Source organism: Bos mutus, chromosome 10 (genome assembly GCF_027580195.1).
Source record: "Bos mutus isolate GX-2022 chromosome 10, NWIPB_WYAK_1.1, whole genome shotgun sequence".
In the NCBI taxonomy this organism is placed as follows: domain Eukaryota; kingdom Metazoa; phylum Chordata; class Mammalia; order Artiodactyla; family Bovidae; genus Bos; species Bos mutus.
Genome location: NC_091626.1, coordinates 49,985,555 through 50,002,026, shown reverse-complemented (window position 1 = coordinate 50,002,026; position 16,472 = coordinate 49,985,555). Strand labels below are relative to the sequence as shown.

At 43.2% G+C, this 16,472-nt stretch overlaps 1 protein-coding gene across 1 annotated transcript in view; it reads left to right on the top strand.

Annotated features, from left to right (window-relative positions):
• The first annotated feature begins 10,775 nt into the window (after positions 1 to 10,775).
• Positions 10,776 to 16,472, top strand: part of DMXL2 (Dmx like 2) — a 167,465-nt gene continuing 161,768 nt past the window's right edge. Inside the window, 1 exon segment of the mRNA XM_070377897.1 lies at positions 10,776 to 11,331. Coding sequence (XP_070233998.1) covers positions 11,245 to 11,331 — 87 coding nt within the window. The 5' untranslated portion in view covers positions 10,776 to 11,244.

Here is a 16,472-nt window from a genome sequence, read left to right as displayed (position 1 = left end):
GGTGGCCAAAGTATTAGAGCTTCAGCATTAGCATCAGTCCCTTCCAATGAATAGTCGGGGTTGATTTATTTTAGGATTGACTGGTTTGATCTCCTTGCTGTTGATGGGACTCTCAATTGTATTTTCCCACAACGCAGATGGAAAGCATCAATCCTTTGGTGCTCACTCAGCCTTCTTTATGGTCCAGCTCTCACAACCATATGACTACTGGGAAAACCACAGCTTTGACTATATGAAACTTCGTAGGCAAAGTGATGTCTTTGCTTTTTAATATGCTGTCTAGGTTTGTCATAGTTTTTCTTTCAAGTACCAAGTGTTTTTTAATTTTGTGGCTGCAGTCACAGCCAACAGTGATTTTGGAGCTCAAGAAAATGAAGTCACTATTTCCATTGTTTTCCCATCTATTTGCCATGAAGTAATGGGACCTGATGACATAATCTTCATTTTTTGAATGTTGAGTTTTAAGCCAGCTTTTTCACTCTCCTTTTTCAACTTCATCAAGAAGCTCTTCAATTCTTCTTCACTTTCTGCCATGAGGGTTGTGTCATCTGCATATCTGAAGTTATTTATATTTCTCCCAGCAATCTTGATTCCAGCTTGTGCTTCATCCAGCCCAGCATTTCACATGATGTATTCTGCATATAAGTTAAATAATCAGGGTGACAATATACAGCCTTGACGTAGTCCTTTTCCAATTTGGAACCAGTCCATTGTTCCATGTCTGGTTCTAACTGTTGCTTCTTGACCTGCATACAGGTTCTGGTGGAGGTAGGTAAGGTGGTCTGGTATTCCCATTTCTTTAAGAATTTTCCACAGCTTGTTGTGATCCACACAGTCAAAGGCTTTCACTTAGTCAATGAAGCAGCTGTTTTTCTGGAATTCCTTTGCTTTTTCTATGATCCAGCAGATGTTGGCAATTTGATTTCTAGTTCCTCTGCCTTTTCTAGATCCTGCTTGAACATCTGGAAGTTCTCGGTTCATGTACTGTTGAAGCCTCAGTCAGTCAGTTCAGTCGCTCAGTCGTGTCCGACTCTTTGTGACCCCATGAATCACAGCACGCCAGGCCTCCCTGTCCATCACTAACTCCCAGAGTTCACTCAGACTCACATCCATTGAGTCAGTGATGCCATCCAGTCATCTCATCCTCTGTTGTCCCCTTCTCTTCTTGCCCCCAATCCCTCCCAGCATCAGAGTCTTTTCCAATGAGTCAACTCTTCGAATGAGGTGGCCAAAGTACTGGAGTTTCAGCTTTAGCATCATTCCTTCCAAAGAAATCCCAGGGCTGATCTCCTTCAGAATGGACTGGTTGGATCTCCTTGCAGTCCAAGGGACTCTCAAGAGTCTTCTCCAACACCACAGTTCAAAAGCATCAATTCTTCAGTGCTCAGCTTTCTTTACAGTCCAACTCTCACATCCATACATGACCATTGGAAAAACCATAGCCTTGACTAGATGGACCTTTGTTGGCAAAGTAATGTCTCTGCTTTTCAATACGCTATCTAGGTTGGTCATAAATTTTCTTCCAAGGAGTAAGCGTCTTTTAATTTCATGGCTGCAGTCACCATTTGCAGTGATTTTGGAGCCCAGAAAAATAAAAGTCTGACACTGTTTCCACTGTTTCCCCATCTATTTCCCATGAAGTGATGGGACCAGATGCCATGATCTTCATTTTCTGAATGTTGTCTGAATATTTGAAATCCTGAAAGATGATGCTGTGAAAGTGCTGCACTCAATATGCCAGCAAATTTGGAAAACTCAGCAGTGGCCACAGAACTGGAAAAGGTCACTTTTCATTTCAATCCCAAAGAAAGGCAATGCCAAAGAATGCTCAAACTACTGCACATTTGCACTCATCTCACACGCTGGTAAAGTAATGCTCAAAATTCTCCAAGCCAGGCTTCAGCAATATGTGAACTGTGAACTTCCAGATGTTCAAGCTGGTTTTAGAAAAGGCAGAGGAACCAGAGATCAAATTGCCAACATCTGCTGGATCATAGAAAAAGCAAGAGAGTTCCAGAAAAATATCTATTTCTGCTTTATTGACTATGTCAAAGCCTTTGACTATGTGGATCACAATGAACTGTGGAAAATTCTGAAAGAGATGGGAATACCAGACCACCTGACCTGCCTCTTGAGAAACCTGTATGCAGGTCAGGAAGCAACAGTTAGAACTGGACATGGAACAACAGGCTGGTTCCAAATAGGAAAAGGAGTCCATCAAGGCTTTATATTGTCACCCCACTTGTTTAACTTATATGCAGAGTACATCATGAGAAATGCTGGGCTGGAAGAAGCACAAGCTGGAATCTAGATTGCCGGGAAAAATATCAGTAACCTCAGATATGCAGATGACACCACCCTTATGGCAGAAAGTGAAGAGGAACTAAAAAGCCTTTTGATGGAAGTGAAAGAGGAGAGTGAAAAAGCTGGCTTAAAAGTTGAAGCCTAGCTGGAAGGATTTTGAGCATTACTTTGTGAGCCTGTGAAATGAGTGCAATTGTGCGATAGTTTGTCTTCAGTTAATATCCTGTTTGTCAGAACTTTGCCACATGACCAAATAGCAAGGTAGCAGGCTGGGAGATGTGGGCATCTATTTTCCAGGTAAAATGTGGGATTCTAGTGAGGAGAAAACAAATAATGGTGAAGGCACTCAGCCATTTTGTCATCAAGACACAGGCCCTGCCCTCTGGACAGATAAGGGAAGGGTTGGAGTGCATGACAGAGGGATCCAATTCACTCTGGGCACAGCTCTCCAGAGATGAACTAGAGCAAACTTCAGGAGATAGGGAAGGACAGGGAAGCCTGGCATGCTGCAGTCCATGGGGTCACAGAGTCAGACACGACTTGGTGATTAAACAACAACTGAGAAGGGAGAATAGAAACTAGTCAGGCAAAGGGTGTGGTGGACACGATGGTGACTGTGGTGATGGAGTTTCTAGATGGGAGTGGTAGCCAGTTTCTAGGCTAGACAAATCCAAGGAATTAGTAAACTGTCAGTGTGGTTGCAACATATACTTAGAGTTCAGAGTATCAAAAAATGAAACTAGAAAGATAAGCAGGGGTCAGTTCATGTCATGTCTGGTGTATTTACATAGCAATTATTTAATTGGCAAAAACTAAAACCAAAAATATTAGTTTCCCTGTAAACTCTCACTTAAATGAGTTTATGAAACATTGATATTTAAGGAAATAAGTTTTGTTTATAGAGCATTTTATTATTCAGAGTAGAATCAGTTTCTGCAAAGAAATGAACCATTTACTATAATTCCTCTAAGATGATGTGTCTTCTCAGATCCTAGCAACAAAAGAATCCAAGTAGATAAAAATTTACCTTATTCAGCTGCTTATAAGATTCATCCCTACTCTTCAAAACAGTGTTTAAAAATTGCCCTGTGTTTAATGTGGGGCTAGTGGTAAAGGACCCACCTGCCAGTTCAGGAGATGCAAGGGACTCGGGTTTGATCCCTGGGTCAGAAAATCCCCTGGATGTGGGGGCATGGCAACCCACTCCAGTATTCTTGCCTGGAGAGTCCCATGGAGTCCCATGGAGAGCCTGGCAGGCTATAGTTCATACTGTCGAAAAGAGTTGGACATGACTGAAGGGACTTAGCACACATGCACTGTGTTCAATGTACCCATATTAGAGATAAAAGGCTGAAAGCATAAGGTATGAGTAAATAACTAATATTCTGAGATACAGGCACCAAGAAGACAATAATTTGATGCTGCCTGGGCTTCCCAGGTGGCATTAGTGGTAAAGAACTTGACTGCCAATACAGGAGACGTGAGTTGTGAGTTTGATCCCTGGTTTGGAAAGATCACCTGGAGAAGGGCTTGGCAACCCACATAAGTTTTCTTGCTTGAAGAATCCCATGGACAGAGAAGCCTGGCAGGCTACAGTTCATTGCATCTGTAATGGGGAGTCAGGGCATGCATTGCTATCCACCAAAGAAAATAGCATCTTAAAGTGTGAGACATCTGTAAGAAAACTGTAAGGTCTCCACAACTAGAGTAAACATTTAAAAATATGGGTATCAGACCCCTCAAACAAATGGACTCACTTGGCAAATTCAATATTTAAAACATACAGATAGTTCACCAATAAAGAACTGATAATAGGACTTCCCTGGTGGTTCAGTGGTTGAGAATCTGCCTGCCAATGCAGGGGACATGGGTTCAATCCCTGGTCCAGGAAGATTCCACATGCCACTGAGCAACTAAGCCCGTGTGCTCTGTGCTCCGCAGCAAGAGAAGCCACTGCAGTGAGAAGCCCTTGCACTGCAACTAGAGAAAACCCCTGGTGCAGCAATAAAGACCCAGTTCAGCAACAACAACAACAAAGAACTGATAACAGACATATTAAAGATCAGCATTATAACACTAGGCTTACAAGTAGAAATTCCAGTTACCTCTGTAGGTAAGAATAAGAATGACAGAAATGATGCCCTCTAATGTTTGAAGAGGAAATCCTTGAGTTCCATGGCATGGTAGTCAGCCCCCAAGGTGGCACCCAGTGATTCTCATTTCCTGGTATTCACTGTTTTGGAAAATATTCTCCCACACTAGATCATGGCTCGCCTGTGTTTCTAATAAAATATGGTGGAAGTGATGGTGTGTAACTTCTGAGGCCAGGTTATAAAAGACATTGCAGTTTCCTCCTTGGTCTCTCTCGGATCACTGGTTCTTGGGGAAGCCAGCTGCTATGGAGTGGACAATGCTATGGGGAGGACCGCATAGCCAGGAACTGAAGCTCCCCTGCCCTGTAACCACGGAGCCACCAGGATCAGACTGCCAGCCATCAGAGTGTGCTGTCTTGGAAAAGGGTCCTTCAGTTTCAGTCAAGCCTTCAGATGACTGTAGCCCTGGCTGACACTTCTTTTTTAGGATAGCTTTATGAGCCTACAGTTTATTTATAATAAAATTTACTCATTTTAAGTGTACAATTCAATGATGTCTAGTAAATTTACAGAGTTGCGCAACCATGACCACAGTCTATTTTTAGGATATTTTTGTCACACGCAAAGAAACCCCATGCTCATTAGCAGTTACTTCCCATTCCACCACCAGCCCCAGGCAACCACGAATCTTCTTTCTATGTCTATAGATTTGCCTTTTCAGAAAACGTAATCAAAATGAATCATGCAATATATGGCCTTTTGTGTCTAGCTTCTTTTATTATCTGGCTGACATTTGGAGACGCTCCAAGAACTAGAACCTCCCAACTAAGCCACTAATGAATTATTGAGGCACAGAAACTGTGTGTTTATTGTTGATTTTAGCCACTAAGTTTTGGGGTAATTTGCTACACAGTAACGGGTAGCTCGGAGAAGGCAATGGCACCCCACTCCAGTACTCTTGCCTGGAAAATCCCATGGATGGAGGAGCCTGGTAGGCTGCTGTCCATGGGGTCGCTAAGAGTTGAACACGACTAAGTGACATCACTTTCACTTTCACTTTCATGCATTGGAGAAGGAAATGGTAACTCACTCCAGTGTTCTTGCCTGGAGAATCCCCGGGGGGGGGGGGGGGGGGGGGGCGGGGAGCCTGGTGGGCTGCCGCCTATGGGGTCACACTGAGTCAGACATGACTGAAATGACTTAGCAGCAGCAGCAGCAATGGGTAGCTAGTGCACAAGAGTATGCGATTACTGCTGGGAAACTACCTCAGACGGCCAATGTTCCATTAAACCCTAAAGGTACAATATTTTTATTATTAAAATGTGTTGACTTATAGTTATGAAATAAATAATCATGGAAATGCAATGTATAGCATAGTGACTATAGTTAATAATACTATATTGCATATTTGAAGTTGCTAAGGGAAGAGGTCTTAAAAGTTCTCATCAAAAGAAAAAGAATTTTTGTAACTATGTGAAGCCATGGATATTAGCTAGACTTATTGTGGTGATCACTTACAATATGTATAAGTATCAAATTCTTACGTTGTGTACCTGAAACTAATATGTCAATTATACTTTAATAAAAAACAAAACAAAACAAAACTTGTGGACATGAGAAGCCATAACTTACAGCTGTATTGAAATATTGTTAATGTTACAAAACTGATACTTTTTCTAATTTTTTTTTTTAAGTAATTACCAGATCAGAATAAGAATCCCCACTTTATTTTCAGGTCCATGCAAAAGGTTGATGAACTAGGAAGAAATGACTGTAGACAGTTAAATGTAGTAAAGCTGTCCTAGTGGGTGGGCTACTAAGGAAACTTGCCATATTAGTCTGGAATGAGTTTTGATTGATCAGATTGGACAACAAAAGGCTTGGCTGTGATTCCAGGAGACTTAACTAACCAGTTCCGAGTTTAAGGTGTTGCTTTGCTATCATGAAGTCATTTAAAGGATTTGTGAAGGAAGAGTGGTATAGGTGGATGCAGCCTTCAGATTTTCAGTTGATACCAAAAGGAAGAAGGAAGAGGTCTCTAATCTCACAACTGTGTGACTGGGCTAAACCCTCATGGGATGTTGTAAAACGAGAGCCAATAGTGAAATGATTTAAATACTGTGAAATTAAAAATGCTCTTGACAATCTGAGTAAAAGTTTTTGTTTGATAATGGTTTTGACTCTTTTTTTGGGGGTAGGGGGGCACACTGCACAACTTGTGGGATCTTAGTTCTCTGACCAGGGACTGAACCTAGGCCTTGGCAGTGAAAGCCATGAGTCCTGACCACTCACTGGACTGCCAGGGAACTCCTTGACTCAGTCTCTAATGCAGTGAAAGCTGATGATTAAGAGATTCATCTAAAGTCCAGTAGCAGCAATGGTTTTCAAGCTTCAGAAATGTTTCTTTAAGTTTTGAGGGTGAAGATTAAAAATCTTTATGACACTTAGAAACTGTTCGTTTCTTAGTACATAGCTATCATTCACTAAAACCCTAGCTTCTATAACACATATTCATTTTCCCTGTTATTCAACATGTATTACTGTTTAGTAAAATATTTGCCTTATTTATGAACATAATGTTGGGATTCCTTCAAACCTATTAATCTGCTTATATTTTGTTCCAGTTTTTACAGAAATGTTTGTCTACACATATTACACCTTCTTTAAAGGAATTTATTTAAATTTACTGTATTTAACTGCTTGCCTTATACCAATTCTTACTGCTACATACTGTATATATAGGAATTATTCCAAATGTATTTGATACTGTGGCATGCTTTTTAGTTGCTAGTACCAAGATGCAGCACCAGTACTTGCCTTTATAGTGCATCATGCATAGTACGGGGTTTCATTTTTTGTGTGTACATTTTGCTGTCTGTGATATTTTCCCTTTAAAAAAAAATATGGCTTATTTCATGGGCTTCCCTAGTGGCTCAGTGGTAAAGAATCTGCCTGCAATTCAGGAAATGCGGATGTGATCCCTGGGTCAGGAAGATCCCCTGGAGAAGGAAATGACAACTCACTCCAGTATTCTTGCCTGGGAAATCCCATGGACAGAGGAGCCTGGTGGGCCACAGTCCATGGAGCTGCAATAGTTGGACATGATTTAGAGACTAAACAACAAAAACAACACTTATTCATGGTTAGTAATATATGGTTAAACATACAGAACCCATGATTTCCTGGAACCCAACATACTGTACATGGTATACTTTATTTACACAAGTATGTTATACTTCCACAAAACCATTGAAAATCATTTAAACGCTTTTACACTCACACAAATAAATGCATGTATACTGAAGTGAAGTGAAAGTCACTCAGTTGTGTCCCACTCTTTGTGACCCCATGAACTATACAGTCCATGGAGTTTTCCAGGCCAGAATACTGGAGTGAGTAGCCTTTCCCTTTTCTAAGGGATCTTAACAACCCAGATATAGAACCCAGGTCTCCCTCATTGCAGGCAGGTTCTTTACCATCTGAGCCACAAGGAAAGCCCAAGAATACTGGAGTGGGTAGCCTAGCCTTTCAACAGTGAAACTTCCTGACCCAGGAATTGAACTTGGGTCTCCTGCATTGCAGGTGGATACTTTACCAACTGAGCTATCAGGGAAATCCCATGTATACTGACAAATACTTTTTTTTCAATCACTATTAATACTTTATCTAGAATTATAGTAGGCATGACTGATCTTCGTATTTAAGCATTTTATTTTATTTTTTTCACTTCAAAGATTGATTTTTTGATTTTTGGCTGTGTTGGGTCTTTGTCACTGTGCAGGGGCTTTCTCGAGTTGCAGAGAGCAGGGGCTACTCTCTCATTGTGGTGCACGGGCTTCTCATTGCAGTGGCTTCTCTTGTTGTGGAGCACAGTCTCTAAAGCTCTGACTCAGTAGTTGTGGCACAAGGGTTTACTGGCTCTGAGGCATGTGGGATCTTCCTGGAGCGGGGATTGGACCTGTGTCTCTTGGACTGGCAGGTGGATTCTCAACCACTGGGCCACCAGGAAAGCCCCTGACAGGTACTTTTTTTTTTTTTGACAGGTACTTTTTTACCCCATACATTTTTCAGGAAAAACTGGGTGTTACTCACTTTAAAATCTTGTATTTCAGCACAAACAGAGTACTATGATTCAGGCATCAAGAACATAGAGAAAATAAGATACTGATCCTGACTTGAAGTATCTACAACTCCAGTAGAAGAAACAGACACAAACCAAGACTGAGATCCCTATGTGATATGTGTGTTTCAAGAGGAAGAAGCCTCAGGGTGTTTGGAAATAGACAGGAAAGGTTTTGAGTAACCGACTTTTAAGTTCTGGTTTGTCAGATCAACAAGGGGAAGGAGAAAGTAAAGAGCATGAACCCAGAAGCTTAAGAGAACCCAGTATGCCCCAGACACAGCAAATAGCTCTGTGGGGCTGGAGCATAGTGGGTGTGAGGGAACAGCCTGAGATAAAATAGGAGGATTAGGCAGAAGTTGTAGAAAGTGGAGATTTTAAGCAGAGGAATTTTTCCCTTAAAAAGGTTTCTCAGGCTGCAGAGCTGTGGATGGATTGGAGAGCACGGAGATGAAAAGCTGTCAAACCAGTTAGGAGGCTTTTAGAGTAATCATTTGAGAAATGATGAGGTAAAGGGCAGCAGGGATGATGAAGGGCATGAATTAGAGACCTGGAAAAGTGATCCTTGGATATGGACAAGAGAGAGAATGGGAGTGAAATTAGCTTGTAGTTTCTAGTTTGGATGACTGGGGGAACAGTTATGCCATTAATTGAAGATGAAAATAAAAAGGCCTTAGGTCACTGGGAATTATCTTTTGACTCGTTTCACTAAACAGATTACCAACTCTGGCCAGGTTTTTTCCTGTAGTCTTCCCCAAATTTCTAATTATGCTCACAGTGATAACAAAGTCACCTTTCTAAAGAAGCAGAGGTTGATACATTTCTGCATTTGAAGCATTTGACGGACACCCGCATCCCCACCCCACGAGATTCCCAGGTGGTTCAGTGGTAAAGAATCGACCTGCCAATGTAGGCGACAAGGTTCAATTCTGGGTGAGGAAGATCCCCTCGAGGAGGAAATGGCAACCCACTCCAGTATTCTTGCCGAGAAAATCCCATGGACAGAGGAGTCTGGCGGGTTACAGTCCGTGGTCGCAGAGTATGACTCGATAGAGCACGTACACATTCCTCGCCCCAACCCCCCACCCGCAGCTACACACACTGCGGGCAGATTGAAATCTAAAATCGAAGCTTTTTAGTGCAACATTCAGGACTCCACATGTTCAGGCTGGCCACAAACTAACTTCTTGCAGGTATCCATCTCATGTTAACTACCTTTCCTTTTCCCCACCCTATATATCTTCAGACTTAAACATTAATCTAATCTTTGTTCCTCTAACCTGCCAGGTGCTAGGTCGCTTCAGTCGTGTCTGACTCTTTCAGACTCTATGGACTGGAGCCCATGGGCTCCTCTGTCCATGGGATTCTTCTGGCAAAAATACTGGAGTGGGTTGCCATTTCCTCCTCCAGGGGATCTTTCCCACCCAGGGATCGAAACTTCATCTCTTATGTCTTCTTACATTGGCACATCCTGTCACTTTACACTTCTAAGCCTTAGCTCAGGTTATTTTCTCTATTTGAAGGCAGCGTTTATGTCAGCCTCTTCCTAACACCCATCCTCTTCTTCTTCTTCTGTGGTGCATAGACTTTTGTGTCTCAATCCTAACACTTTTGGCGTTCTGCTTGGTTTTATAGTTGTATCTTGCTCCCTTCTACTTCTTGCCTCAGTGACGTAAATCACACACACAGTATAGGCTGGAAACCTTGTGACAGACAGTCTAGAAAAATCAGGGAATCCGTGACATCACGCATGAAAAAAGAGTCTAGAGGAGTCACTCATTCCAGGGGGCTCCTTTCGATGGTCTAGAACAAACTTGTGACGAAAAGGGGGAACAAAATAATTTGCTGTTAGACGGCTTCTCTACACAGTTTCAAGATATTTTTACTGTTTACATCAAATAAAATATCTAATGCACTGTACTTTTAAAAAGCACTAAGGGATTAAGATTTACAGAGGTGGGATTTCCTGGTGTCCTCCTGAGGTCAACTGCACTGACCATCATGCAGTGTGCTTGGTAATGGATTAAAGACTCAGAGAAGGAAACACACACCAGCGGTGCGTCTGAGAGAGGGATTGGGCCTTGGCCAGGAGAGGCCTCACCCCGCCCCGTGGCCACCCCGGCGACCGCCCCCAGCGGCCGCAACCCAGAGGCTCCAAGGGAACTCCCGCAAGTCTGCGCGCGCAATCCTGGGACAGGGGTCCGCGAGGCGCGCGCTATTGCCCTGGAAACCTCTGTGCGCGCACGCGCACAAGTGGGGCGTGAGAAGAAGGACCTTGCTAAGGGCTTTAACAGCGGGAGGAGGGGTTTACCCTTCCCCTCGTCCGGCGCTGCCCAGAGGGTGGACGCGCGCGCCGCCCACCTCCCTCGGGAGGAGCGTCTCTTCCAGCACGCGCCCGGCTCGCGTTCTCCCCCACCCTCTACCCCTCCCCCTCCCGCACACTTGCTCTCCTCCCGCATTTGTGCGCCGGTGCAGCCGGCGGTGGGAGCATCCGGGCATTTCCGCAGCCGAGCGGCGATCCGGGCGGCGGCGGCGGCGGCCGAAGAGCTTCTATAGCTGGGACGACGCCGGGGGGAGACGAAGGGGGGACGAGGCCTTAAGCCAGAGCCGCAGCGGGGTGGGTCCCGAGAGAGGCGGAGCGGGAAGCTTTCTCGCGGCCGGAGGAGGGACGGGAGCAGGGCTCTTTGCGCTCCTCGCGCATTCGCCTCACCAGCTGGGTCTCCGGAGATGCATCTGCATCAGGTCCTTACCGGAGCTGTCAACCCTGGAGACAACTGCTACTCCGTGGGCAGCGTCGAGGATGTACCTTTCACGGTGAGCGGTAATCCGGGAGTCTGAGGGGGAAAAGGCCGCGGGCTCGACGCGGGGGCCGAAACACCTTGTCCCGAGCCCACGCCTCCTCGGTAGGCTGCGAAGTGTTGGGGGGCCCGCCCGCGTCCTCTTTGCACCCCAGCTTAGGGGGCGGGCCGTGGGACTGTGAGTCCTGCGACTGCTGAAGGAAATTACCCGTCTGGGGGAAGGTTTAGGAATCCACCGTACTGTCCGTCCTCAGCAAGCGGGCCCCTGGGGGTGACTGGACTAGAAGGTTCCTCGCCTAGGATGGCCCCCGGTCTGCGGTGGAGGAAGGTGAAACCACTGAAAGCCCAGAGCGTCCGTTTCGCACCTGCTCTTGGAGGCGCAGAGACTCGGTCTGTCTCGGCGCGTGGAGGCGATGCTGCACCTGGCTCCCCCTGCCCGCGGTGTTAGGGCAGCGAGGAGCCGCTGGAGCCGGTGGCTTTAAGCCCGACCCTCTGCCTCCTGATATGCAGAATCTTAATTCCCACACGAAAATGGAAAAATTAATTCTCTGCCCCCGAGAAATTTAGAATGGAATAATTAGAGTGACAGAGGCCTGGGGAGCTGTTATTTATCACGAGATCACGGTTTGGTAACCTCCCTAGATAATATTTTAATCCGTTTGCCAGGTAGGCTGGTTTGTTTATGAGATAAGGCAATGTTCAAATTTTATGACAGTGTTTTTGTTTGTGAGGTTAAAGTGTATGTAAACAGTAATGTGTTAGAACCTCTTAAAAATCTGGGTGAAACAGATATGTTTCTCAAGGAGCATGGCTGAATTAGTCCCTTTGAGAATGGGATGTTGTTAGTATAGCCAATTCAAACCAAGCCCTGGAGCTTCTTTTACCCGTAGAGAGACTCCGATGGATTCATGAGTTTTTTGTATTAAATTCGTCCTCTTCAGAACAAAATGTAGACGATGAGACCTCGACTAAATACACATTGTTATTAAAACCATTCTGCTTGGTAAAATTGGAAATAGTATAATGATGTGCTTTTAAGAAAAGGGAAACACTTTGTCTGTTTTCCAGAAGCATGTTTTTAAAGCTGCAGAAATAAGAAAAGCTCCTGCAAAACTGCAGAATCATGTAGCACAGTGCATTCTGGAGCAGAAATTATCTATCATTGTGATGCATTAGAGATAACCCCATAATATTGCTTTTTGGGCACTTTAATTGTAAATGTAATCAACTTGGCTTTGTACCAGTTTAGAATGAACCATTAGAAAATATAATTTGCCTGACTGTATTGTTATACCTATCCGTGTCAATGTTGTCATCTGTGTTTTGTGTACTGGTGACGTAAAAGATCCATATGGTGTTGAACTTGGGCTTTAGGTGTGTAGACAGTTTGGGGGATGTAGAAGATATTTCCTTCTCCCCTAGTTTTGTAGCTGGAGAGGAAGTTCACCAGGGTTAGAAGAGCAGGCTTTCTCCATCAAGAAACCAGTCTGGAATCTTGGCTTATGGGGTATCTCTGTACTATTATGGTGGTGGTAGTTTTTAGTTTATATCTAGAATAGAGCGGTGTCTTATTGTGAGGCTGGTATATAGGGCTAAACAGGTTCAGGTGCAGTCAGGAAAAGCCAGTTAATGCTGCGCAGGTGTGGTTATGCTGTAGGCCGCCCATGACCAGGTCCTTGGAAATCATTTTCAAATCTTTTTCCTCCTCCCTCATTAGTCTGTTACCACGTCTAGCTGACTGTCTTCAGTGACTATCAGATTTACCCCCTTTCATGTCCTTAGCTTATTGTAGAACCTTATTTGTATTACTTAATATTAAGGATTTCAAAACTGGATTTTCTGACATCTCTGATCACTTCAGTTCATCCTCCACGCAACTGGTGTATAATAATCTTCAGATACCGTTTTATCCTTTTATTCTTGGCTCAATAATACTTAGTTGTTCCTGATAGCTGTATTGTGAAATTTAAACTTGTCAGATATTCTTCTGCTGTCTTTGACTTTATATTTGAGTGTGTACTCTTTATCTTGGCCTCTCTGCTACAGACATGCTAATCTTCTTACTCCAGCCTACATTTTTATGTAGACAAGAGAATCCTTTTTGTTTTCCCAAATAATGACTTACAGTTTACCTGGTTTAGGATGGCTGCCTGTGACACTGGGTCTTTTGGAATTTACACTCTTGTTGTATACCATCTCATTTTAATATCTTGGTTTTGAATGCACTGATCCAGCTATAATTTTGCCTTGAACTAGAAATGACCTTTTGGGCTCTGTGAAGAACAGAGTTGCTTGAAAAAAATGAGAACAAGCTGTTTTCAAGTACTCAGGAATCAGCTACCAGTTATTTCAATGCCAGTGATAGTACAGGGAAAAATGAAATTAAAAAAATTAAAAAATGAAATAAAAAAACCTCCTTTATGTTAGCTTGCCATTTCATTTGTACAGGAATCAGATGAAGCAGCTCTAGTTCTGAGTCAGGTGACTAAAAATGGGACCAGCCAGGGCTGTAATGGAAGTCTTGTGACTTCTCATCTGGTGGGCTTTTTTTCTGTAGTATGTCTCTTTCCTGTCAGAGTCCTTGCTCTGAAGGGTGTGTTTGTGTGGAAGGCCTAGACATGGCCAGTGTAGAAGGAAAAACCGTCTTGGAGCTAGCCAGTAGTAGTCTGAGGACCTTTTCAAAATTGGGCAGATCAATTATATCAGAGTCTACACACAAAGTTTTTGAAAAAGAGTTGTAAAAGAACTTTAATGTGTTCATGACATTGTAATTGAAATACAGTCATCTATTTATATTGCACCGTGTGTGGTGGCAGTGTTGTCAGGGCATGATCTCTGCTCTGTTGACATGGTGGTGCAGTTTGTAGTGGACAGTCCCAGTGATGAGTGTACTTTTAGTGCTGGCATGTGGGCTGTGATGCTTTTCACTTGTGTTTTGACAGTTTTTTTAAACACTCCATTGTAATTTTATAAATACACTTACATAAATGCCACCTTTAAATAGTTCTTTTCTCTTCAATATAAGTTCTGAGTTCTGGAAATATTGTTATCTTGCAATAAGTCAGGTCCCAGGTAGTTCAGGGTTGATCTTCTACCATGTATGAGCTTTGTTGTACTTTTATTATGCCATCAAGACATTTCCACCTACCTTCTTAGAGGTAGGTAGGTGGATGTTTAAGGATTAATGCAGCAGATAGTGTAAATTTCTCCTTATTTATGTTGTTTATTACTCTCTGAAAATAGTCTTTAGTTTATTAATTTTACTTTTCTGTAAGTCTAGTCAAGGCTATGGTTTTTCCAGTAGTCATGTATGGATGTGAGAGTTGGACTATAAAGAAAGCTGAGTGCAGAACTGATGCTTTTGAAGTGTGGTGTTAGAGAAGACTCTTGGACTGCACAGAGATCCAACCAGTCAATCTTAAAGGAAATCAGTCCTGAATATTCATTGGAAGGACTGATGTTGAAGCTGAAACTTCAAAACTTTGGCCACCTGATGCAAAAAGCTGACTCATTTGACCCTGATGTTGGGAAAGGTTGAAGGCGGGAGGAGAAGGGGACGACAGAGAATGAGATGGTTGGATAGCATCACCGACTCAATGGACATGAGTTTGAGTAAACTCTGGGAGTTGGTGATAGACAGGGAGGCCTGGCGTGCTGCAGTCCATGGCGTTGCAAAGAGTCAAACACGACTGAGTGACTGAACTGAACTGAAGCATTAGAATATTAATTAAAACAATGATGGTACATGATGATTATTAATATTAAAATATTTTTTCACTTAAGGGGTATAGGCTATATTTTCAGACATATAAGGGGTGTTGATGTTATTTACTCCATTCTAATATGAATTCAACACACTGAAGGATATTAACAAAAATTAGCCATTTCTAGCCTCAGGGAACTTATACTGGCAGAGATAAAAATGATGTACATAATTACGATATAAGGCAGATGAAAGCGATCACATGTAGTTGGGAAGATAAGAAAAGATTTCTTGGAAGATTGACACTTAGAAAGACAGAGAGTGGTATTAGGTGTTTCTGGATGGCAAGAACAACAAATGCAGGGCACGGGACATGGGTTCAGTCCTTGGCCCAGACAGATCCCACATGCTACGTGTAACTAAGTCCATGTGCCGCAACTACTGAGCCCATGCACCTAGAACCCACAGGCCACAGCTGCCCAGCCCATGCTCACAACAACTGGAGAAAGCGTGCGGGCAGCAACAAAGACCCAGAGCAGCAAAGTCAAGGAGTGGTACGATATAAAGGACGTACTTGTTTAGTTGCTCAGTTGTGTCTGACTCTTTTGCAACACCATGGATTGTAGCCTGCCGGGCTCCTTTGCCCCTGGGATTTCCCAGGCAAGAATTCTGGAGTGGGTGGCCATTTCCTCCTCAAGGAGATCTTTCCCAACCCAGGGATTGAACCCGTGTCTCCTGCCTTGGCAGGTGGATTCTTTACCCCGGAACCACCTGGGAAGCCCAAAGGATGCATTACTGGGTGACTGTTCTTTCACAAAAGTGGTTAAAAACAAACACAGGACTTAAAAAAGCAAAACAAGACTTCTTTATTAGATAGCAAATTCAGTTAGAATTTTGAGAAATAGGATTCGTAAACATTACCTGGGGCTTTTTAACTTTCTTTGCTGCTCTGGGTCTTTGTTGCTGCCTGCATGCTTTCTCTAGTTGTGGTGAGCATGGGCTTCTTTTCTAGAGTGTGAGGGCTTCAGTGGTTGAGGCTCATGGGTTCCAGGTGCCTGGGCTCAGTAGATGTGGTACTTGGCTTAATTGCCCCACAGCAAGTGTGATCTTCCTGGGTCAGGGATTGAACCCATGTCCTGTGCATTGGCAGGCAGATTCTTAACCACTGGACCACCAGGGAAGTCCTTTACCTATAGCTTTTTGGGAAAATGTATTTTCTGACATTCCTGACTTTTATTATTATTTTTTCTAGTAATGAAATGAATGAAAAAAACCCTTTATTTAAAAGTTAGAAGATAATATTATGATTTTTTTGACATTTAGATATATTTTAATTCTACTGTAGCATAATAGTATTCTAGTCCTAGAATTACAGCAGCACCAAATTTTGAAAATAATCAGCTTGTTTATGCATTTAACAGATATTTGTTGAGCACATGGATGTGTGTGGCTCT